Source organism: Aulonocara stuartgranti (assembly GCF_965226115.1).
Source record: "Aulonocara stuartgranti genome assembly, chromosome: 22".
Classification (NCBI taxonomy): Eukaryota; Metazoa; Chordata; class Actinopteri; order Cichliformes; family Cichlidae; genus Aulonocara; species Aulonocara stuartgranti.
The window spans coordinates 5,088,192-5,115,052 of record NC_138957.1 but is presented as its reverse complement, the minus strand read 5'-3'; the positions used below and the strand labels follow the sequence as shown (position 1 = coordinate 5,115,052).

The following is a 26,861-nucleotide window of genomic DNA, read 5'->3' as shown; positions in this document are numbered from 1 at the left end:
TTGTGTTGAGTATTCAGCTGCTGAAGTGATTTCTGAAGCTTTATCTTTCTGGTGTGAGTCAACCTGCTTTTAGTTGGATCGACTGTGGTTGCAAATATTCTTGAGCTCTGATCTAGTGCATATTGTGTCAATGAACCAAACCAAACATCCAAAAATATGAACGTGCTGTTTTTTTTCCATTAGTAAAATAACTGACACTGAGTGAGATAAATAAAAGTGCACCTGCTCACACATATCGCACGTGGAGAGGTGCTGAAAAGAGACGGGCGAAGTGAAATGATATCAGACTGACAACAGCGTGTTACGTTACAACAAGCGCCAACAAGTGTTACAGCAAAAATAACAGAAGTGAGCAAGCAGGAGAGAAGGTCAGGAAAACCATCGTTGTTGGAACTTCTAAGTCATTTCAGGTATTTTATTTTGTCCATGTGGGCAGCTACAAATTTCAGTCGAGCTTGAAGATGCTGTTTTTAGAGCAGGGGCTTCTTTCTTGGGCGTCACCCTTTCAATCCGTGGTCGTATAAAACTCCCTTTGGACAGTGACGCTGGTGTTCGGGTTTCCAGTTATGACAGGTTTGAGCCTTGGTGGTTGCTGGGTAGTTCCTGAACATCCTAACCAATTTCCTGCCATCTGAGTGTGACAGTTTGGGTCTTCTTCCAAAGTGGTGACACATCTGGATAACCTGATTTCTGGCAGTTGTTCAGAAATGGCACCAACAGACATTCCCAACTTGTGTAAATCTACAATTTTGCATCTTAGACTTACCTGTTGTTCTGAGTATTGATCAGTCCAATGAGAGTCAAACAAATGCTTTTTATACTTGCAAAGAGAAAATCCCAATTGGAGTCAATCATGATCACTAACGGGAAATTAATAGGCCTTTTCTTTGCCAAGTTAAAAGACGTTTTATCCTTAACCTTGTATATTTGAGCCTATATGTATACTTGTGACCACGTGTGGATTGTGTAGATAAAAACTGTGTGGAGAAAAGCTAATTCAAACTTGTGCACCCTATCCTTTTTTTTTCTAAGTTCAAAGAAATCATTAAAAGTCCCAAACTATCATGGCATTTATACCCATCGATGTAAACTGACGACAACTGTATATCCGTGACCTCTTCCAGAACTCACTGGAGGATTGTTCTTCAAAAATAGTACTGCATAATTAATAAACCTTTAAAAATCTAAAATACTATAAACATGCGCATAATTGTTCTCTTGCAAATACAGTTTCCCATGTATCACAACTTATTCAGATATAAAGCAGTTTGTATGTTAAGAGTGCTACCTTATTTACAAACAGAAACACTGCGTCATATGCTGCATCAGGAAGCAAATCAATTTGTACATGCAATGGCAGAATCCACCACTTTTACTGAATGTAATCAAATAGAGTTAATGGTTACTGAAATAAGTAGTATGAACAGCAGCGTTTAAAGCTGATGGCAATCTTAAGGGTTGCACTTGCAGATTTCATTGGCTCAGAGCAAAGCCTACTTCACTCGTCTCCTCTCCCGACTCCTTTCCTCCTTTACACCAATGAGTCCATCCACTCCATGTCATTGCCACATTCAATGGCCATCCAGACTAATCCATCCCAGGTTGTTAGCCCTGTCTGCAGGGCTAATCATCATCTCCTCTGGCTCAAGTTAGCCAAAAAGCGAGCATCACCAGAATGAGACAGTTAAATATTCATGCCCCAGCGCAGTGTAATATCCTCCTCAATGATGTTTGAACCTTTTGACCCGAGGTAATCAGCAGTAATCACACGGTCACACCGAACAGCGAGACATTTGATGTGTAGATGGTTGAGTCTGATGAGCTTTTGACACTGCTGAGTGCCTGCATCAGGCAGAAGCTCAAACTTGTGATCGGCACAAGCGCGAGGCGCACAAGTGACACGCGGCGGCGTTCCCGGTGACAGACACTTCATTTCACCCCCAGGCATACCGGTATGACATCACTCGATTAATAATGGAGCAATTAATTATGACCTATTAGACTGATGAATTAGATTAGATAGAAAGGAGGAATGTAGCTGTGTGATAATATTACACTGGGATACATTAATGACTTCTTGGAGAGCGGGGTGTGCTGGGAGGGGCTGAAGGGAAGAATTTATATATGCCAGTTTGGAATGACACACAGTCAACGATCTAATTATATCGGTGATAAATGGTGTTATTGATATGATGATGATTCCTTACCCCAACATGCTAATACTCCACTCTGGAAACACGCGGATCTATACTGCGAGACTTTAATGTCTCGTAGTATGACAGCAGACACTGTCTTCAATGAAAGCTCCATATTGATGACACACTTAGCGTCACAGAAGCCACCGGTGAATTCAGGGTACCTTTGAAGCAGCTGTATGGAGGCTATTTAATGATTGAAAATGTTATGTGGCTTTTAAATATGAATGCAATTCTTCCATCAAACCAGCAACACAGAAATAGAGAAATAACAATAAAGACTGAACTTTGCTGTCACACTGATAGAGATTAAAGCAAGTGATTCTACTCTCGTGTATTTGACCTTTTAACTGTTACTTCTTAAACCTTTCCATAAATAATACAGATATAATATAAGGGTGATTTGTTAGTGTGTGTGCGCAGTGGGGGAGGGGGGGGGGGGGGGTGATACAAACACAATTTTGACTAATTAGGAAAGTGTTAAAACATTCACTTCTCATTTTTTTCCTCTACATTAACTCAATGAAATTACTACTGCACTCAAAGTCCTAAGTGGAGCATCTGCATAGGATGAGCACATTATATGGTTTTAAATATGTAAGCTGTTATTGCACAGTGTGTGATGAAAGAAAAAAAACAAAGGAACTTGCACTGATGAACTCATTTGAAGCCCTGAGCTGCATTCCACTGACATCTAGTGTCAGATTCAGGAAGTGAGATATCGTCCCGTGCCTGTGTCTGACCCCGTGCAGGTGTGTGTTTGTGTGTGTCCTGTTGTCCACTTCCCAATACATCAGTGTAGTCCTATTGATCTGTTTGATATGACCTTGAACGATCAGACAAGTGGAAGAGTGGTGTTGGAATGAAACTCATCCATTCCCTCTGTCTGCTATCTGCTGCTGCTGTAATGACTTGAGGGAAGACGGGGAAGCGAAGAAGCCCATTGAGAACGACTCCTGAACCAGTCAGCTCTGCAGCAGCCTTATGCCGTGGCCAGCCTCGCCTCCAGGCACAGTCTGCTTTCTGGGTAACAGGAAGAGAAGTGGGTCAGTCTGTCTGAGACACGAGTGATGATATGTGGGCTGGTTAATGCTATATATCAAATCATAAAGATAGATGGGTAGATAGAGCTCAACTATTGCAAGGGTTATGTAAGTGGATTTGTTCCCAGGATAGCTTTACATATGAATATGAAATACAGTGTATTAAAATGATAATCAGTAGATGAATGATGAAATTTATCCTCATGGGGCAAAAGATGAGGAGAAGCCATGCTTTAGGGCCTTATGGTGGATGGTTTAAGCTGAGCATGTTTCATCCTCTAACATGTAGAATCTAAGAGTATATGTAAAACATTTCCCCTGCAGCTGAAGCATGATGAAAATTGAATAATCATTGTTTTGCCCCAATTTCAAATCACTTACATGACTACAGAAATCAGTATGTGAAGAGGGAAAAAAATCACCCAGTGCCCGTTTCCTTCTTTTTTTCTTTTTTGCTGGTAGTTAGCGAGTGACTGAGAATCGCTAATATGATAGCAAGTGATGAAATGCACCTGAATGCATTAAATTAAGTGCTGAAGCCTTGAATGGATACAATGGATGTGGAAATAATTTTCACAGAGATCATAAAGTTATTAAATTATTTTCAAATGATTTTAGTTCATGTAGGCTTGTTGACAACATCTTGGACTCCTCTGAGGACACGCCCACATCTGTGGCATACCATAGTCATGGATAATGTTACGGAGGGAGAAAAAGATGCAAGTAATGTGTGTTTTAATCACATGATTCACATAATACTGTAGATACATGTTTGCTATTAGCCGTTTACTGTTACCTTGTGACTGTCGCAGCTGTTCCGTCACATTATTGTCTCCCCAAAGACATTTGTGTCGTCTGCATTTTTCTATTTGCTGGTATTTTCTTAAGTTGCAGTGTGTTTTACCCTTCAGGACCACTGTATCCATTCAAGGCTCCAACACTTAATTTAATGCATTCAGATACATTTCATCACTTCCTATCATATTACCGATTCTCAGTCATTCTTAAGATCTTTACATCACAGCTAGCACAGTACAAATTAAAATTGCTCTGAATTTTAAAATCTTGCATAGACAATAACAAAGTAATGCACTGTAATGTTGTGCAATGTATTCCATCATAACTGTAATTAGTAGAGATGAATAAAACTAGTGAATAAAGCTAGTATTACTGTTATGCATGTAGGATTTGTATCGGAGCACTTTAAAATAAGTAGTGTTCCATTCTCTACCACTTTTTATTTAGTAATAAAAGTAGCTGTCCAAGCCTAGAAAATGTGTGGACTTAAAGTGACAGCTGTATATTTCCCTTATATTTCCTCTTCCACTGTCTGGAAATCTAATTACTGTGAGTTCAGCACATGCTCTGCTCACAGTGGTTTAAAAAAAAAGACACAAAAGAAATTCCTCCTTCATGACAAACACCAACAAGGAACATGAAGCTGAAACCTAAAATAAAAATTTTAAAGATTTTTTTTCTTTAAAGAACAGGGTTTTATAGCCCACATTGAACAGTAATGAGCAGAGCACCCATGCTGCACATTCACACAAACACACACACTCCTTTACCTCTTCATCATGGGACGTGACACCTGACGGCCCATTAGTTCCTAAAGTGCTATTCTATTCTATGAATTCCTCTCCTTATAGAATATTTAGACTCTGTGTGGTTTCCCGCCGCTTGTCAACATGGGATGCATTAGTCATGTTAATGTGCCATCATCTGACGTGCTGCGTGATGTAACGCTGCCATTCCCTGACTCCTGCACCCACAAACGCATCCAGTGACCTTCTGAACTGTGCACTGCCATCGCCCCCTACAGAATCGCAGCAGCTTTCCCTCATATAATGCAAAAAAAGAGAAGGAAACTCAGCTTTGACAAGCCTTATTGTGCAATTAAATGAGTGCTTACTAAAAGCACAGCCACAGCTGCATTGACAATAACAAAAGATCTGAGATTTTAGCACACTTTAGGTGCATGCATATCTGTGGGCCTGGATTACCTGCTTTTACAAAAGAGATAAAGAGCAGCAGAGTGACTTTAACCAGCTTTTAATTATGAAATTAAAAAGGTATGCCTGTATTTGAGATAGAGTAGATGTATCCTCACTGTGTGTCTGAACTCAGGAGAGATATGACACAATGGAGTGAAGTGAAAGAATTTGAGTTACCAAGCCTTTAGTGCAATTAAAAGATAAGTCAAAGGCTGCTTCTATTTGAGATGGAATGAGCAAATGATTCAGAGTTTTAGTAAGCCTTTTGTTTAACCACAAACTTTGCATGTGTTTAAGCTGGAGAGAAGAAAAGGAAGCTAGGAAGAGTTGTATTAGCAAGTTGTACAAAGGTAAGCTTAAAAAACATGTTAAATTTAAAGCTGTCCACTTTGTTGATTTTAATGGACTGATGGTGCCACTCAAACTTAACATCTCATTCGAAGCAATCCAATGTATGTATATATGTTTCTATGGACCTTATCTCCTCCTTAGCAGCTGGGCCAGTCTCAACAAAACTTTGGACAAACACCATCACGCATACAGTAATCATGTCTTTCCATTTCTCTTGATTTTTGTATTCATTATCGCGTTGAGGAAGCAAGGTTATGTTCTCTGTCTCCGTTTGTTTACCCATATGTATCTTAATGGTCGATATAACTTGTGTCTGCAACAGCTTTTTATTGGACCCGGCACTAAAAACGGATTGAAGAACTTGTGTTGCTAGCTCAGCTCAAATGTTACCTCAAGAAGATGAGTTTTAAAGAGAAAATATCAATTGATATCAAACTGGTGTTTTGAAACTGGTCTGCAGGGTCAGGCTCAGCTGTGAAAGCGATGACCATTAAAGAGACTTAAACTGTTTGCACATCCATGTCAGCTTTTTCAGCTTCAGAGGTTTGACCTTAACAGAATGAAAAAAAAAACCCAAACCTGCCAACTATGCTTCTTAGTTCTCTGGCAGATCAGGATTTTTAAAAAGTGAAATTAAGACTGGCTGAAGAAATTTTCTGTTTGTGTGGTCCACGCAGATAATTTGTGTACAGTATCAACAATGTGGAAGAAACTGAGTTTATAAGACACAAGTTTTAACGATAGTTATTGTTTCGTGGATTTACACGCAGAGGGGGCGCAGAAGAAAATGTCTCTGTATCTCAGTTAGCACACAGATGAACTGCCAACTTGTCAAAATAGTCTTCCAATGCATGCTGGGACAGCCGCCACCATCACTACCACCCCAAAAAGGATTTGACAGGTGGAGAAATGAAATACTGAAACTGCTTCCTCAGTCATCCAACCTAAATATTGTGGCTTTGGAAAACGCTTTGCCCTTTCTGTTTGATGAGCCAATAAATGAAAGGCTTTTCACAACTAATTAACATGATTGCTTGGGTATTCTATGACATTGATAGTGGCTTTATAGGCTGGTGTGGGTTGATGCACAGGTTATTTTTAAGATACCAAACAAGCATAATGCACAATTTATCACACCAAAGAATAACCCTCCCAAGCTGGTGAATAAAGGAAGTAATAAGGGCAGCAAGGCAGCTGAAATGACTGATAATGCTTTACAACAGCTTCTAAATAAAGGAGATGAAAGAAAAAAAAATCCTGTTTGCACATCATCTTAAAGGAAAGTGTAATTATCTGTCAGCCAATCAACACCTAGCAATCACTTCATGTGCCTGACCTTGCTGGACTGGTAACCATGGAAATTTTTTCTCTCTCTCTCTCTCTCCAGTTGAACACAGCTTGGTCATACAAAAAAAAAAAAGCCTTTATATGTGCACGGGGATGAACGACAAACAAGAGCGGTTTTCCATGGCTTTCTCTCACCAGGGCACCTTGGAGACAATCTTACCCTGGCTTTTATGGCTCACCATAGTGCGTCCAAATAACAAATATGCAGGGAGGATGAAGCACAACCCCCCACGCAGACCAGATAAATATGTGAAAATGACAGTATTTGTTTTCTTTTCATTTGGGATCTGTTATGACAGTCTGCATAAATAATGCACCTTCAGGAAATATTTACAGAACACATATTGGTCTATATCTGACTGTGTGTGTGTGTGTGTGTGTGTGTGTGTGTGTGTGTGTGTGTGTGTGAGGCTGCTTCTTTTAACATTATTTCAGCTAGGTCCCGTGCCTTGAAGTGAGCCTGCTTTTAATGAGTACTACCGCTTACAGAGGCATCAATGCTTCTTTAGTTTGCCTTCCCAGAGGCATTATCAGCCATTGACAACTGGTTGAATGCTGCTCTCTATTTAAGCACACTATCCTGTCAGCACTGGCAGTTGATGGACAGAGTTGTACAAAAACTACCTTCCAATATTTATCTCATTGTAAGGGAATAGCTTAAAAGAGACTCAGTGAAAGCGAAGGACACATTGCACAGTAAAGAATGCAAAGGCGTGGACGAATGTCTGCATTTTCCCCCTTGAACCGAAACAAGACAGCTGAACGAAAGAGTTCTCAGCCTGATAAATTTTGGTATGTGGTGAATTTTGGTATCTTTTTAAAACATTTGTAGCGAAAACATCACTTTGTAAGTAGAAGAAAACATTGTGGCATTTCTGTAATATTTCTGGAAGATGTTGTATTTACTTTTTATGGTTGATTTAATGGAAGAAAATATATAATTTTATATAAGAAAAAACTTAATACGGTAAAGTAGTAAAATGCCTGTAATATCTGCCATTTTTCTAATACACTGTCCAGAATGATTTACAGTATGTGTGGATAGTTTCTCTGTATGCACCCTGAATCTGAGTTTAAGATACGTATGATACATATTACAACTACTGTGCAACTTACAGTGGACCTAAAATTCATTTTAGGCAGATAGTGGATTATGTGAAAGTCCTCCACCCACTTTTACTTAATCCATGAAATAAACCTTTTACAAAAACAAAGGCTTCTAAAGTTCTAAAGAAATCATGGCGATCTCTTGATCAATAGAAAAAAGTCCCACATCCACCTCTTGGAATTAAAAATACATTTTCCATTATGGTCCATTAAGGAACACAATACATTTCATTAATGTGAAGAATCATATAACATCCTCTACTGCTCTGATTTCTCTTTCTAACTAGTCAATGCAACCTCTCTCTACAGCTGTCACATGAATAGTGCAATGTTGGCAGACAATTCTGACCTGTGTCTCCCCCCACATCCCACCATCTATCTAGGTTATCAAAGTCTGTTTTTCTTAGCTTCCAGTAATTCCAGCAGTCAGAAAAAGACTGACAGAAAGGCTCATCATGAATCAGATTCACATGAAATTGCCAGTGTGAGCAGTGTCGACAGCATGCCAGTAGCGAGATGTCCGAGAGTCCTAAATGATGATCTGAAAACCAACAGGAGAAGTTACTGCCCTAATCAATTTGCTGTTATGTATCTGATTAACGTAAATCCAATCAAGTCTAGCTGTCCTCACACTACCCTCAGACACACTCATATGTGCACTGCTTCCTCCAGACATCCAAATGTCCACAAGATCATTTTCACCAGTAATTGTTGACAGGAGAGAGGCTGAAGGTGGACGAGGCTCGCCATAAGCCAAAGGATGTGTGGTGCAATTACAGTCCCCATCAACCACCGCCACTGAGTTACTGCTGCACTGTTTTCATTTGTTGTTAAAGTTATGAAATAGCTAACACAATCAGTACTGCTGTTGTGGGCACAAATGTTTATGAACACGCACTGTATACCTCTAATTACAGCCTCTACTATTTGGGTCCTACCCTGCTCTGCTTCATTTGCTGTAATGTACTTGTATTTCCTTTAGAAATACTTCTCACCCTTTTTTTATCACAACCCCTATTTAAGTTTAAACTTCCAACTCTTAAACCTCTCATATTTAATAGAGACAGGAAGACGGTGAAAGCTTTATGAGAGAGACCACCTTCAGTGCTCCAGGCATCTTACTGCACTTTTAGAAGATTTTTCCTTGTTTCTTCCTGCTCAGTTTAGTCAGTATCTTTTTTAGACCTAACCTTTTTGCTTGCTCAGCTGTTTATAGCTGACCACTCTCCTTAAGGTTATAAGATTTTATAGACTGCTCAACCCTTGGGGAAAAAATCGGTAACTTTAATGGATTGTCTGCCAAAAGTTCCATCTAGTAATTCGATGATATCTTATAAGGAATATGACCATTGATTTGGGTCTTTCGTCTTGTCATCCTTGAGCATGGGATTTTACCATTTTCAACATTTGAGCAGCCTGCAGCTGTGTTCTGATTTTCAGCCCTACTTGTCACCGCTGTCTGTTAGTGTCTCGGCTTTCCTCCACATTTTCCTTGTCATTCCTGTCAGACTGCACCATTCCCTCGTCAGTTTGTGGGGCACCAGTTGTGACCTCCACTGTTTCCTGCTGCATTACTTGCAGGTTGCTTGTGACCAGTTCCCTCAGCCCCTTGTTTCCCTAGATCACTAGGTGTCTGCTATTTGCCAGCAGCATTGGCTACAGCACTATGTTGTCAACCTGAGCATGAGCATGAATGCAGGGTGAGCATGTTCCTAAAATGTAGTCCTAGCTTCCCAAACTCAATCAGCACCTTTATGCACTCTTTCACTCAAACTCCCAACATGCAGTGCAGTAAGGAGAGGACATCAGATACATGTTACTCTTCAAAAGAGTATTCACATGCCTTTCACACCTTCAAAGTTCTTCCAGTGATCTAATAATGAACTTTCATGAAGTTCTTGGAACTAATAAAAAGACTATATTTTTATATTCCTACTATGGTTCAAGCTCCAAAAACACTCTTCCTTGGTTAATGCCATTGGAAATGGACAGTGGAAGATTAACCAGCAACACCAGTCATGTTATTAGTGGCCTGTTCTCAGCGATATAAAACACATGCCACCTGCAAATCAAGAACCAAACACCCTATGAGTGCAATAGTTGTAAGTATACAGTGGGCTTTGTGAAACCTTTAATTTTATGAAAACATTACTTTCAGCTACCTTCTTATTCACAAGGGGTTGTAACCCCAAGCAGGCAGCTCCACATGTTTGATTTGTTACATTTTTTACACCAGATACTGTTTGTGACAAAACCTGGTCCCAGAATCAAACCGGGAATCTTCCACTTATTAAGCACATGTGTAAACCACTACATACACAATGGAGGCATTAACTTGAAATTGTATGAACGGTACGAAATCCAACCAACCATCTTTGATTGGAGGCACTTGGCTAAAAATAAATTAAATAAAATATGACAGTAAGAGCCATTAAATTTACATTTAAAGAGCGCCATAAGAGCCAGTCCTATGACTAATAAAATTAAATTAATCACTGAGCTACGTTTACAGGAAACACAACAAATTTACTTACAACCATACATGTACTATCTATATTATTCTGTAGATTATGTACAAATACGTACACATGTGACATACAGGTAAAGTGCTTGCAATGTACCCATCTCAACAATGTACACATGTAACGTGCATGTAATATACATGTAATCCCTGTAACATTTACCATGTAATCCCTATAACATACACATATAATGTATATGTAATGCACACACGAGGTACAGATCATTTAAACAATGTACCCATAAAATGTACATGTACCCTACACATGTTTAAACTTGTAAATGTAACATACATATAATGGATATGTATAAAGTGTGTAATGTGTAAGGTACACATAATATTGTCATTGATTTTGAGATCAGCTGATCACAGTGTACACCTTTAAAGCATCATCAGCCAGCGATTCTTCCTGTATTGACCAATCTGAAACCAATATTCATATAAAATGTCCTCTCAGTTCTTCTCTACCTCCTGACCACACTATGCTCATTGCTCATGCTCGCTGACTCATGCTCATTCATGTTCATTTCAAAAGTGCTGAATGGAGTTTAGGTGAATCAAATTCTTCTACACCAAAAAGGCTGAGCTTTTTTCTTTTCTTTTCTTTAACATATTATGTCACAATTGAATTGCTATGTTGAAACGGATAAACACAGAATGCCGTGTGGAAAACATTTCTTTACTCAAAGGCAGTTTGGAGAGGACAGAGGGTCAAGATGAGGTCAGTCAAGAAAAGTTTGAAGCAATCCTAAAGCACCTGCGGCAAAAAGCCCTTCAGACTAAACAAACGTCAAAAGGATAACATCTAGACAGGTGCAAAATGAGCCGGGGGGGTTCAGACAGCTCATCCCAGCTGAACTGATAACAGTCCTTAACTTCCACTATGAGAATGGGAAGAATTATATAGGGGTCTTAATCTGGCTTTCTCTCTTCAGGCAGGTAGTGAATCTGTGGCACCCAGACAAGTTCAGAGAGGATCATGTTTAATCTTTCGCTGTATATGTAGGCATACTGTGTTTTCTTTTTCAAACAAGGAGTTCCTTTTCATACTAAAAAAATTATAAAGGGATAAAATATTTCTTTCAGTAAATTTTACAGATTTTTTTGGATTAAATTCCGCATGATTTGATGATTTATTTATTTATTTATGTGAAGAAAGTTAAAGGTCAGCAGTCACTCATACTTTAAAGATGAAATCGTGTTATCTGGTTAAAACATGTGATTCATTGTGAGGACAGATGTTTCCATATTTTCATAAGACAAAACAGCGGAGTAAATACTCAACATCTTTCCCAAAAATGAGAGATCGTAGATTAGCACATGTCGTATTTAATTAAGTTTCCACGTTTTTGTCTCCCCCCCCCCCCCCCCCCCCCCCATCCTCACGCATGCTCAGTGTCTATCTTCGGCTGATTCACAGCAGCAGCAGCGTTGGAGATCCAGCGGTCCGACAGCACATGGATCCCCAGTGAGAACCTAGAGCTCTCCGGCCAGGAGGGGTAAGACTGCGTCCTTCATTGCTTGTAAAGTCGGTTACAGCAAAAGAAGGAGGCTGTGAGGAAAGAGAAAGATCACCGTAGCTGAAGTGCGATGGAGAAAAAGTGTGAAATGGACTGAGAGGCTCCATGGCCGCGATGACTCACTGGTGTTCAGTGCCGGCGGTTAGTTTGCGTCTGTGAGTTGAAATGACCGTTTAGAAGAAAATGTCGGCAGTGAGATTGAGGGCGACCTTTTTTCTTTTCCCGTTTCAATGTGAGCATTCAATGAATTTGAAATCATATTTCCTGCATCGGTGTACTCCAGTAAATAGCCTGTTGCATTCTTTTTAGCATTATAAGAAACGGTCAGATGAAAAGTGTGTGTTTTTTTGTTTTTTTTTTACTTGTCTGGAAAGCTGAGACAAGCTTACTAGCACCATGGACAGCTCCTTGTTTTAACGACCCTTTTGATTATGTAGGCCATACTATTAAAAACAACAACAACAACAACAACAGTAGTAAGAACAGTAAGCAAGGTCAATAGTGTTCAATTCTGATTTTAACAATAAGTGTTTAGTTGGGTTAAACCAGGCTGCTGGTTTACTGGTGGTTACAAGGGTATTTAAAAGTAGAATGGGAGGCAGAGCCTTCAGCTTTCAGGCCCCTCTTTAGTGGAACCAGCCCCCAGTTTGGTTTTGGACAGACACCCTCTCTACTTTTAAGATGAAGCTTAAATGTCTTTTTTGATAAAGCTTATAGTTAGGGCTGGATCAGGTGATCCTGGAATCTGCCTTAGTTATGCTGCAGTAGGCCTGGGCTGCCGGGGGCTTCCCATGATGCACTGAGTATTTCTTCTTCACCTTTTTTCACTTTTCTCTCGCTGTCATTGCTATTCTCTGGCTCCCTTCCACTGTCTTCCACCCCTCACCTCCAACTGTTCACAGCAGATGGCCGCCCCTCCCTGAGCCTCAGGTTTCCTCCTGTTAAAAGGGAGGTTTTTTTTCTTCCCACTGCCCCCAAGCACATGCTCATAGGTGTTTAAGTGATTGTTTGGTGTTTTCTTTCTACTATTGTATTTATATATTTTATATAAATAAAGCTGAATTGAATTGAATCTTAGAACTTATAATGAAGAATATCAGTGGACTTCCACGTACGTAGAGGACTGCTTTGTCAGTTTTTGTTAAAGAGTTTTCATTGAGCCTTAGGTCTCAGTCAGACAGCACTAGAGACCAGTCAGTGAATCCCTGACAACTGCTCTGGGGAAAAATGTCTATTTCCCAACACGTTGCTGAAGGTTTAGTCACAAATAGGGTGATGAACCAAAAACCTCCTTGTGAGTGCTTTTATCACATTGCTGCACTTGCCTGTAGTGTTTATGGAAAATGGCCACTTGTCTCCAAACACTCGCTGATTAACCACCAAGTGGTACTGAAACTTGAAAAATGCAACAAAAACCGGAGAGCCTTAGAACTGAAACTACTATGTTTTAAAAGCCCTGCACATACCATTAACCACCACAACGAGACAATCCTTTAACTCTGCTTTCAGTGTCTAGTTTTAGTTTAGCCCTTTAGCTTTATTCATTGAGGACCATCTCGGGGATGCCCTCTTCTCCACCTCTGGCTTTATTATAGGCAATTTCAGCACAGTGGGATTAATCAGAAGTGGCTCCCGTAGCTCTGACCTTACTAGTGCTTCAAAGTGTTCCTATTTAAAATTACTAGAGTATCAGTGTTTTAAAATTTAATTAACCAAAACGAACAAACAGTAAACTTTGAGTTATTGTGTTATGAGTGGCTTTTTTTTTTTTATCTTAAAGCATAGCTGAATTATTGAGCAGTGGTGAATGAACTACTGAGCTCCCTTACATAAATAAAAACACCATTAGCACTGTCCTGCAATCAAAATTTTGCTAATGTAAAATTAAACTTCCCAGTATTCCAAATGTAGATAAAATTTTTTAAATATAAGCGCTCCAATTTTATACACTTGTTTATCATTAGATTTTTAATACTGCATCAAGTCAGACATGGTATTTTATAGCATTATAATTAATATTGCAACACGAAAAAGTGGGATAATAATAAATAACCAGTAACTATAGTTGTTATGTGAGTATATTATGAGATAAAAGTATGCCCTTGTATACAGCCCCACAATGTTTCTGTTTCAATGTTTCTATGCATACACCATGTATATAGTTTACTCACATATATGTATACATATATATTGCTTTTTTCCCATTTCTATATTGTTTCCTTTACTTTTGCACCTTTGTGGTCCACCTACTCAGTTTCGCTGTGCAAGAAACTGCACAAGTCTAAAGATGCTGCCACAAATGTGAAGGTTAGTAAATGTAATTGGTTTGTAATCACTGCTCTGCAGACACATTTAAAAGTAAAGGTGGAAATAAAAATATGTATTTGTTATTTTCTGAATTTGTGTTTTAGGGGGCTCATACGTCTAACTATCTCAACTTTACAATCAATTAAGGGTAATGTTCCAGTGAAAGATAAAACAGGGTATCAAACCATAGAAATAGACCCTTGGCTGGCAAAGTCTTCCCTTATTGAATTGTTTATTTGAAAGAAAATGTAGGCAAATGCTTTGCAAAACCCTTTTTCTCAGTGCTTTACATAGGATAAGATAAAAACATGCTGCGCATCATGTTCAGCTCCAGCATGCTTTCTTTGTGTCTTAGTTTTATTTTTATCATATCAACTTACAGCTATAAAGACACCAAACAGAGATGTGGTATATTGGATCACTTTTGTTAGTAACTCATTCTTTTCAGCTTAAGCAGCAAAGGAAGGTAATAATGTAACGTTACCTGAACAGGAAGTTCTTTCCATCATTTTGTCATTGCAAATTTAGTCATCAGGATTGATACTGCAGTCGGATTAGACCGCTGCTGTGCTACAGACTGAGTTCTGGCGTTTGTGCACAGCTCAGGGAAACAGTTTGAAGAATGAAATAAATCAACCCAACAGCCTTAGGAGAATAACAACAGAGGGACATGAATACAGTGTACACGCACTTGCATATGTGTGACTCATCCGTGGGTGGTGATAGAGTCACCTCAGGGCCGCGGTGGCCGTCAATCGTTCACATGCGGCAACAATAACTGGGGCAACCTGAAGACACGGGTGAAGGATTTATGACGAGTCTCTGCAGGGAGGGAAGGTTTTTATTGCAGGGAATCCATATTCAGCAGATAAACAATGTCTGTGTTCACAGCCAGGCAGCTGATATGTACACAAATCAGTCTGTTCAGAAGTACGGCTGGCTGTGTATCACCATTCTTATCGTATGAATTTCTATCTTTATTGTAGGTGTACAAGGAGAGAGATGGCTCTGTGCTCCGAGGCCTGTGCTTCTGGCTCAGGAGGAGAATCCTCCGGCAGTGAGGTGAGCTGCGCTAACACCGGTGATCATTCTGATCTGATTACAGCTGAAGTAGTGATTTTGGAGTTAGGCAGATGACAGGAAGCTCTCATAAAGAAAATGTTTGCGTGAAAGTCACTGTAACAATAACAAAGTTGTAGCAAAAATAGTCTGAACATACCTGCTAATTACTTTGGCACTGTGACTGATGGATTGATAACTATATCTTGGAAACTAAGATAAATTAAAATATATACCAAACAAGTTGGCTCTACTCTGAGCCCATCACAGATGGCCGAACTTCTCACCCTATCTCTAAGGGAGAGGCCAGCCACCCTTCGGAGGAAGCTCATTTCTGCCGCTTGTATCCGCGATCTCATTCTTTCGGTCACTACCCACAGCTGGTGACCATAGGTGAGGGTAGGGTTGCAGATCGACCGGTAAATAACCTTAGAGATAAAGTGAGGAGTGGCCCTCTCTTTACCACGACGGACCAGTACAGCGTCCACATCACTGTAGCTGCAGCACCGATCCGTCTGTCAATCTCCCGCTTCCTTCTCCCGTCACTTGTGAACAAGACCCCAAGATACTTAAACTCTTCCACTTGGGGCAAGAGCTCGTCCCTGACCCGGAGTGGGCACTCCACCCTTTTCCGACTGAGGACCATGGCCTCAGATTTGGAGGTGCTGATTCTCATTCCCACCGCTTCACACTCGGCCGCGAACCGTTCCAGTGCAAGCTGGAGGCCATCACCTGATGAAGCCAACAGAACCACATCATCTGTGAAAAGCAGAGATCAGATGCTGAGACCAACTAAGTGAAAGCCTTCCGCCACTTGGCTATGCCTAGAAATTCTGTCCATAAAAATTACGATGATTCATGTGTTTATTTCAAATGTGATTTTTTTTCTCTCGTTTTGGTCACAACTTCCTTCCAGGCAGGTTCAAGCTGTCTTCGTTTTGGGGTTCGTTCCTATCTGCACCACTTCTATGAAGAGTGCTCCTCCTCCATGTGGGAGAGAGACCCGGAGGATCGGGGGTTCGTCCAGAGCCAGAGGTCAGCCCTGTGGTGGAACTCAGCAGTCTGGAAGGTAAAGCTACTGTTCTCTGTACATACCATGACATGGTTTTCAAATGTTTCCTGTGGCACAATAAAGTGCTACATTTCCTCTTTTACTGTGTTTCTGGTACTAAAATTTTAATTCCAAAAATAATATTGATAATATTAACTTGACCTCGGATCATTATATGACTCACAGCTGCATCAAATAATTCAGGGGATGAATTCTTTTATGAGGCTTACGGTGTAAAAAAAAATTAGATGTGGTCCTTTCACAGCTAAATCCATGAAAAGTTAAAATCAATATACATTTTTACTTCATTGGCTTTTCAGTCGAATTGACTTTTGAGTTCTTCCACATAAAACTGGACAGCCCTCGTCTTCACACATTGATGCCCTTGTCACTGTCAGCCCCGTGGTGCCCTGAGGAGTGAATGTGTCACCTCTGTGACACATGGTGCCTCTTACTGGCAGTTTGCAGCTGCCAGCAGTGAGCTTCACTGGTGTAATAACTCTGCAAAGTGTCTATATTGTTTATATTTATATATTTAGGTATAATTACAGAAATTAAACCATCATTACATATTTTCACAACTGTGGCCAAATGCTATGTACATGGGCACTTTATTTCTGCAATACTAGTTAGTTTCTCGTATAAACTGATGCTTTAGATCACAGGTGTCAAACTCCAGTCCTCGATGGCTGGTGTCCTGATACTTTTCCATGTGTCCCTGCTGCAACACACCTAAATATATTTACTAGGTCATTAGCACGACTCTATAGAACTTGACTTCATGCTGAGGTGGTAATTCAGCTATTTGATTCATGTTACAGCAGCTCGTGAGTGAATGAACATGGTGCAATAAAAGTATTTTTAGAAGTACATTTTTCCAAACTCTTACATTTACGTACATTTATTTAAATTTACTTAAGTAGGGTTAGGGGTTACCAGGGACACATTTAAAAGTTTCAGGACACCGGCCCTCAAGGACTGGAGTTTGACACCCCTGCTTTATATCCTTCAATAACATTTCTGCTGGGCTAAGGTCATTGGTTTGACTCCTTCCTTTAAAAGCAAATGATTTATATATCATTTATTTTTTTTATTCAGGTATCAGATAAATGTCTGGACATTTTTAATTACAACATGCTAGTAAACTTCATAAAACTGATTGTTCCATTGATAACAAGCTGTCAGACTTAGCATAATGAGCCCAAATCATGACACTACCTCCACCATAGATGGTTTCATAGATGATATAAGGTTGTCATGTTGTAATCGTGTGTTTTCTAATCTCTTGAGCCTTCCTATTTAATCCCGGAGGTTCTATTTTGGTCTGACGTGTCCCATAAAATATTTTTTCCAACAGCCTTCTGGCTTCTCCAGGTGACCTGTAGTATTATTGTTGAATGTGATTCTGATGTTGGACTGATAAAAATGATTAGCTAGTGTTTAAAAAGGCCTTTTGCTGTTTAGCTGTTACCCTGGGCTCCTTTGTGACTTTCAGTTGATCTTGATCTTGCTGGTTCGTATACATACAGGGAAAAACCCAACAATCTTATGACCCCCTTTGGCAACAGTGGGAAGGAAAAACTCCCTTTTAACAGGAAGAAACCTCCGGCAGAACCAGGCTCAGGGAGGTGTGGGGCCATCTGATTGCTCGGTTGAGTCCAAAGTCTCCATCTATTAAAATCGATTAAAATTTGGCATACGTCCACAAGGGTCTTCAAGGTCAACGTAATAATTTCAAAAACTAACAAAAAATTTGATGCTTACAAATTTGGTGTGTTTTGTCAAAATATAGAAAGTACTGTATTATTGTTTCAAATATCATATTTGACCTCTGACCTTTCCTTCAAGGTCAGTAGGTCGATCTGAAGGTCAAAAAGATAATAATGATATTTACTATTTAAAATTATGTCTCTTACTGCCATTGTTTGTATGGCCGACATATAGACTTATATATGAGGATTCCTAGTATCATGACACATTGGACCTCCGATGTCACTTTTTTCTTTCATATTCACCCCAAAATGTGTTACATCTTTAAAGAAAGTATTGTCAAGAGAACGAGAATGAGCTGGCTATGTACTTAGAAATCAACTGTAGAATCATTATCTGATAAGCCGAAGCCGATGTCCATTTATTTATCTATTATTTTTCTTCATTACCTACTCCTACATAATGTTTGTGTAATTAAAGCATTCATCCATCATGCTGTCCTTTTCTAATTTTTAGTGCACTGCAAACATGTTAAAGCACAAAGGAAAGAAAGCACAATACTATTCCCTTAAAAGTAAATGTTGCCCAGAGAGTAAGCTGCCTTGGCAGAGGTTTGTGCTCTCAGGGTTGTATAATTTTGCATCATTTTCCCAAATACACGAATGGCCAAATATAATACTTTTTTAATCATTGTTTTTCTTCTACTTTGAGGTGAAATTCTGCTGATGTTTCAGGTTGAAAATGCAGAAACTTCTCTCTGCGACTTTACTCATATAATGTAGTGCATACAGTGCATTTTTAAGCTTCATGATGAACAGCAGTCATGTGCTGGTATTTGTAAAGCAGCGGGATTCCAGGTCAGCACGTGTGGCAATTGGGATTTTTCTGCATTACAAACAACAAAATGACCTTTCTTAACAAGTAGTGAAGAGCACTGAGCAAACAGGGCCACCTATACAAAAATTAAATAGCCATATCTGCAAAAATGACCACCTCAGCTTCCTTTCTTTACCCTGTCTACCCTTAGGTGTCCTTGGCCCTGGGTGTCCTCATCTTGACTGCAGGTATTGCCACACTGTCGGTCGGCTACTCCACTCCTCCCAAAATCGAGTCGTTCGGAGAGGGAGATCTGTTCTTCGTGGACACGCAGGCCATCAGCTTTAACAAGGGGCTGCATTTCAGCGCCGCAGCCGGGATTGGGCTCTCCTGCCTCGGCTCTGCCCTGGCTGCAATGGGGGTTGTTGTTTGGATCCTCCCCAAGGCCAACTTGAAAGAGAGGCTGTCCCACAGACCAGGGGGAGTGGAAGGGAGAAGAGAGTGTGGGTCAAAGTGGAGGGGCTTTAAGGATGTTAGGGATGTGGTCACTAAGCCACCTGGTTCAGAGGAGGGGAAGGTGCCCTTTACTTTGTCGAAGGTGGAAAATGTGCAGCCCGCTTCTTAAAAAAGATCACGACTGAGCTATAAGGTTTTTGTTCTAGTCCTGGGGCCTTTTTTTTTTTTTTTGCATGGTCTTAACTTCTTGTCTTACCTCTGTCAAAGGAAATGTGTTATTTCAACATGCAGATTGTTCAGATGGAGGCTGTTTTGTCACCTCAGTATTACAGTTAGACCCCTGCAGTTTGATTGGATTGGACTGGATTGGATTGACTAGCCTCTCTGTAGTTCTAGGGATGTGATTTTGTTTACAAGCACCAGTCAAGAAAACCCACATATATTATGATTTAGTGAAAAAAACACATAAATAAATACATTAGAGGATGTTAAAAAACGAAAAAAAAACAACTCAGATTTACATTACACATATAAAACCTACATTTGTTGTTTGTTTTTTTAAAGATACATAGCAATGATCTGAAATGGCAAGAAGAGCCAAATCCTCTCCCCTCCCCCGCAGCAAGGAGCGAAGCCTTGCATGAAGCATGAAGAGAGTTTTGAGGGTCTGGACAGACTGGCCTTTTCCCTCCGAGTGGCTCTAATCTTACAAATATGTCATTCAACTCGATGCCAACAGTGTTTTGGGAACATTTAACACTCTTTTCCAACTGTCTTTTGTTATCTGCACCGAGGCTGCCAAACCAACAAATCATTGTTTATTTAGAGCTGATGAATAAAACATTTTCAATCAGCTTCATGATTGGGCTTTTTGCACATGAAATCATTCAGTGTCATTTTGTCGTTCAGAGTGATGCCCAGGTACCTGTAATGGCTCACTATCTAGGTGTAGCTGTGGATTCGATGAAAGTGGGTGCAGAGACAGAAAGATTTCAGAGAAAGCTCCTCTTTTGTTTCTGAGTGAGTATATGTCATCGCACAAACTGACAAAATTATCTGAAGCTGGACCACGGTTCACTTCATGGTTTGAAAGAGGCTGATAATCACCAACGATACCAACGCTGGTGTTGTTGCTGGATCGATACTAGAACGATAGGACCGATAATGTGTTTGTGTTGCACAGCACTGCAAAGAACCTCAGTCCAAACGTTAATAGTCATTGCAAAAATAACAAAGTGAATAAAACACACCCATGTGGTGATCCTGTTGAACTGTAGACATGATAAAAGATGGATGTCCGTACCGTGACTTCATCAAGCCTCCAGATTAGCACTTTTGGCATCTTGGTGTTTTCAAACTGGATGCGCCCACTGATTGATAGCTCTGACCACGAAACTGTACGCTTACAAGCCATTAGCCAATACTTCATAACATTTTCTGAAACTTAAAATGACCATAATTTACTAAATGAACTTGCTCTTTTCAATATGCCTAAAAAAACAAGTGATTGAACCAGTAAGCTCACAGCTATCACCTCCTTGTAGTGAAAAGACTGCAGGTTCAAGGCCCATCCAGCACTGACTATGTCCATCTTTCGGGTTGTCATCAGGGCTTCAGACAAGGTGTCATCAGACCTCATTTTTTCAGTAACCCAACATATAGTACATTTGCAGTATTTCAGAAAGCCTGTGTGTTTAATATGAGACTGGATGCTGTCAAAAAATGAAAAGAAGTCATAAGCATGAACATAAGTGTGTCTTCTTGACCACCGACCAGATCCAGAAATGTGGTGTGGCATCTACTGCCTCCATCTTTACTTCTCTTTGTTTAATATGTTGAAAAGCTTTCAGAGAAGATAAGCTGGTATTTTTAGGCCCCAAGACTTGAACCATAAGGCACGTAGTTATCGTAAACACCTCGTAGTGCAGCATAGAGACATAGCTGTTGACCGGGTAGACTGTGTTTGTCCACTAGCATTAAGAAAATACACTCAGTTCTTAGAAATGTATGTTTTTATTCCTCCTATTTCATGTTGTTTTTGCCTTGTGTTTTGTATTTTTTTAAATAGCGGTACTGGCTTTCAAAGTACTTAGTGATGATGGTGATGATGTTGTGTGAACCGCACGTGAATCCTGGCTCTCCGCTCATAAAGAGAATCATTAACAATTATGTACCTGCAGCTACACACATCTACACATACGCTAAGCCTGCTGTGTTGAACACAGTCACACGCACTCTCACTCTCACCCACACACCCACACGCACAGACGCACAGTAATTTGTGCTCCATTGACAGTATCACCTCCCTTCTCCACACTGTAATCTGGCTGCGTAATTGCCTGCAATCTGTGTCTCCAGGCAACAGTTGGGCTTCAAGTGCTCTATTTTGAACTCCGAACAAAGACCCTTTTCTGATTGGTCCCTCACGTCCCCTCTCGTTATTTTTACTCCAATCAGATTTTGTGTTTACAGGCGGACACAGTAGCAGCGAGTGAGTGGTGAAGGGCTGAGGTGAGAGGAATTTGCACTGGCACCTTAGAAGCCCCTGTCTGATTAGGTCCTCAAATTTCAGAAAAATAGACTACAACCTAGAAAAAAAAGTATTTAAAAAAAAAGAGCAACCCCGATGTCCTGATATAATGGGAGTAATTTCACTGAGTGTTTCTATTGCTGTTTCATTGTTTTGTTGTGTTACTGGTTATGGTGAAGATAATGGAGTAAAATGGGGTTTCGTGTCACTGGTGCAAAGAAAATCACCAAAATAAACTTGTGATCTGCAATTTTTAAAGTGTTTGGATCCATTTAATAAATCTGTGCCACAACGACACGTATGCAAAGCTATCTTTAAACTGGAATAATTCATATTTTCTTGTCTCTCTGTTATGTCCGACTGTATTACAGCAGTTAAACCATTTATGCTTAAACCCAATATTCACTTGTTGTATGTGTATGCTTGGAAGCAGGCATAGAGATATGACCTAAGTGGTTTCTATGGAGCTTGTAACGATAGAGGAAATGTGTCCACTGTGTCTCATGTTTACAAGAAGGAGAGTATTGGAGAGGTGGGGCAGAAGCAATCCACAGGATGTACAATCATGATCTGAACAAGAGATTTTGATTCTGTGTGACATACTTGTTTAACCTTACATACGTCAATCAAACCAGTAAGCGTCAAGAATTAGACTGCTGTATGCTGTATGCGGATGTCTTCTGAAGAAGAATCCCACTGGTTTGATGTTCTTTGGCTTGCTCAGGATGTCTTTCCAGTTTTTTCTTCACATTGATTTCGGAAGGAAAGCTCCCTGAATCAGAACAAAGATTTATTTCCTGTTCAGCTCCTTTTTGTTTGTTATGAACTTAAGCTGCTCGGCAGTCGGTGGTCTTGCGCTGACTGCACGTCTCTATTGATGTTCTAATTTTATTATTTCAATGTGGGTGAAAGTGCCTTTTCTTTGGAATGCTCTTTCATAATTGCCACAGACTGTGAAGGGCAAATTAGCGAGACAGTGCATGCTGCTAGGCAACAAATACAACCAAGAGTGCACTCGTGCGTGTTTTTTTAAGCCCCGGTGTAATAAATCATAAAGAAAGGAAAATAAAAACAGTTAGATTAGGTTTGTGAAACCAAAGTCAAGTCTAATAATTAGTCTGGATTCCTATTTTTTAAACTCATAAAATTATGGATCTTTTCTACACACTTTTACTAAGGAGAAGTTTTTTTCTTTTCTTTTTTTAAATGTTGGAACAGCTTATTGTTACTTTTAACCTCCATCCATCCATCCATTCGCTTCCGCTTATCCTTTTCAGGGTCGCGGGGGGGCGCTGGAGCCTATCCCAGCTGTCATAGGGCGAGAGGCAGGGTACACCCTGGACAGGTCGCCAGTCCGTCGAAGGGCCAACACACAGGGACAGACAACCATTCGCACTCACATTCATTCGCACATTCACACCTAGTGGCAATTTGGATTAATCAATTAACCTATCCCCTCAAGCTGCATGTCTTTGGACTTTTAACCTATTTTAACTAATTATTTTATTAATTTTTAACAAAGCAAGTATTCTGGTTTTATCCTCTTTTAGGAAATTGTTTTAGTTCTCCAAGTGATAGACCAAGCTGAGCTCCAACAAAGAGCTGAACATTGCACTGAGAAGCAGCAGCCTGCTTCTCTTTAACACGTCTAACAGCACACTGTCTGTCTGCAACAAACAGATACAGCATAACTTTGTTCACTTTGTCACTTGCCCCTTTGGTTCTGTCAGTAGTGCTGTGCAATACTGCAAATTGTGGTATTAATCCAATAACAAATAAATACAAGGTCACTGTTGCCAATACCAATATTGATACTGGTGCTTTTAACCTGTAAAGGCAAATTATGTAGAGGAGACCAGTGTGTGATGATTTATGAGATGAGTCATCACACATTTTAATGGCCACTAAATCACTTTGATTTTACTTTCCACAATTATTAGTTAGCACAGTAATACACAAATGCTAAAATGCCTAAAAAATAATGAGAAAAAAAGAGTTTTTCATGTATTTAGAAAGTGGATTTTTTTAGAGACCTGGAATGTAAGTGTGCATGTCTCTGAAGCACTTTGGGTCGACTTCGTTGCTTAAATGTTTAAGTGTGCTTTGGGCAATAAACAAAATAGACGTGACAGTCAACACTAAAAGGTTCAGACATTTTTCATAGTCCATGTTTGAGGTCTGTTTGAACTTACAGGATAGAAACAATGTATCATATCACATTAGTATTCATCTAATACCAATACCGGTATTGATACTATTAATATTGATACTCCCACCTCTTGTTAAGCTGATGAATTGGTGATTGTTAGCCACTTCCAAACCATGAGGTGGACATGATGTTTGACATTACAATTATTTAGAATAAACCCCACTAACCTGCTCCTGCAAAGGGTCCATTGCAGTTTTGTCTGATATACACTGCATTGTGTTGCAGCTTTTTAAAATGCATTTTATTTTATTTATTGATTTTTATTGAGGATGCTCAGTACACTGCCTAGGATGGCTTCCTCGCCTATTCTCCATTTCCATATGACGAAATATACTGTTTAAAGAAAACTATATATAAAGACAGATGTAGCATCTGGCTCCAAAAAGTGATATTGGCATGTTTTGTATGGCCAGCAGGCAATGACTCCTCTGGATGCCAAAAAAGAAAAGATGGGAAAAAAACAACCCGAGGGCTCAGTTGATCTGTGACCTCAGTAAATGCTTCTATAATTTATGCATCGATAGTTCTACAAAGCAGGTTATACTTAGCCTAGCTTTTGTAAGTCACTACCTTTTGAGCAGGCAGTACTTCTCAGTTTATCATGTATCTAAAATACTACAATGACTACAAGTTGTTAAGTCCAAGATTTCAAGATCTACAGAGAGTCTCATAGTCTAGGTCTGCCAATTACAACCACCTGCCTTTTGACAAGCATCTGCTGTTGTAGTATGCTTGTCTGCCAAACCACTGGTACTTCCATATAAGTCTGAAACCGTTATGTCCATGCACAAAGGAAAATGTTGGAAAAGTAAAATGTGGATGGTGACAAAGTTAACATAATGCAAATGCGTAACTTTTATATCCAGGGTGTCCAAACATTTTTCCAAGAGTAACATATTCATTCATGGAAAATCCCCCAGGGGCCAACAGTCCTTCTTGCCTTTTTTTTTTAAACATAAACATTATGGTGCTGCCACCATGAGATGAAAAGAGAAATTACACTTTTTTAACAGGAGATAAATAATACATTTTAAGGTAGTGTATAGGGGCCATATAAAATCTGACCTAGGGCCACGATCAGCCCCTGGGCCGGACTTTGAACATTCCTGTTCTGTATGGTCTGGGCTGCTGGGTGGAATGTGGTGGTTTATAGAGTCACCTAACAAGCAACAGATCCCAGTTCAGTCCAGAGAGGAGACACAAATGCCTCAGGATTTGCTTCATGAAGGGCATCCAGTGTAAAAATCTGTCAGTATCAAACACAGATCGACCTCCTTTGCTGACCCCTTTGTGAGTGCAGCCGAAATGAACGTTTTGTCTCACTAGCTTTAGGTACATGAAGGTGTTCAATGTAAAAGCCTTTGTTATTAATGTGATTACATATAAATCTGTAATTTTAGCTTTTTAATAATAATAATGGATTGGATTTATATAGCGCTTTTCAAGGCACCCAAAGCGCTTTACAATGCCACTATTCATTCACTCTCACATTCACACACTGGTGGAGGCAGCTACAGTTGTAGCCACAGCTGCCCTGGTTCAGACTGACAGAAGCGAGGCTGCCATATCGCGCCATCGGCCCCTCTGGCCATCACCAGTAGGCAAGTAGGGTAAAGTGTCTTGCCCAAGGACACAACGACCAGGACAGAGAGCCCAGGGATCGAACCGGCAACCTTCCGGTTACAGATGCGATTCCCAACCCCCTGAGCCACGGTCGGACGGTTTTTATTTTGGCAAGTACCAAAAGTTTACATTTCAAAAATGTTGGCATTAATTTGTGGAGTGTTTTCCTGAACAACATGAAACCGAGCTTACAGAGCTCAGAGCTTATTTTCTGAAATAATCCAAACGCCTTTGAGAAAAACCCACCAGTGTTTGGTTGGGGGAACCAGGGCTATGCTAACAAACTGTAGCACTTTATGCACTTCCTACTTTGACTGGTTTTGCTAGGTTCTGCTTCCAGATCTACTGTAAATACTCACACCAGAATAATCAGAGAAAGCTTACCTGCTAATAAAATTCCTACTATATTTACAACATTCAGTGTAACATATTATAATGCTAAAATGTATTAATTAGTATTAAATATGGTTTATAGTTGAGGGGGATGGTGTTGCAAAAAGAAAAGACATAAAAGGCCTTCATGCCCAGATACTTCCTCCAGCTCTTCTGGGGCAATGCAAATGTGTTCCCAAGGCAACAGAGAGACCTAACTTCCAGTGTGTCCAGGGTCTGCCCCGGGGTCTCATCCCAATTGAACCTGGCTCGAGGTGCTAAGGAGGCACACTAGTCAGAGGCAACATAGCTGGTTCCTTTTGATGTTGGCGAGTAGCGGCTCTACTCTAAGCCCCTCCCAGACAGTAAAGCTCTTCACTCTGTGCAAGACACCCTACAGAGGAAGTTCATTTCTGCTACGTGATCCAGTAACATGTGGTGAGTTTTACAGAAAGGCAAGCAGAGCCTATTCTATATGTAAAGAACACGTAACTACATCTACTTCTTGATTTTTTTAACAATATAACAGTGTGTGACATGGCTAACTGTCGATATCTACAGGGGTGATTCAAAGTAATAATGAAAAATGAAGTTGGAGTGTTGGCAAAACAACTTGTAAAACATATCTGATTTATTTAATAGACGTCTTA

The 26,861-nt window shown here is 40.0% G+C and overlaps 1 protein-coding gene across 4 annotated transcripts in view; it reads left to right on the top strand.

The window, feature by feature from the left end:
• Window positions 1–22,321, top strand: part of nrsn1l (neurensin 1-like) — a 49,119-nt gene extending 26,798 nt beyond the window's left edge. The window contains exons 2-5 of one of the 4 annotated variants that reach the window (XM_082522036.1): window positions 11,955–12,057; window positions 15,372–15,447; window positions 16,361–16,513; window positions 19,233–22,321. In XM_082522036.1, coding sequence (XP_082378162.1) covers window positions 15,388–15,447; window positions 16,361–16,513; window positions 19,233–19,646 — 627 coding nt within the window. In that variant the 5' untranslated portion in view covers window positions 11,955–12,057; window positions 15,372–15,387 and the 3' untranslated portion in view covers window positions 19,647–22,321. The other 3 variants (XM_082522035.1, XM_082522033.1, XM_082522034.1) reach the window with 3 other exon arrangements.
• Window positions 22,322–26,861: the final 4,540 nt, after the last annotated feature.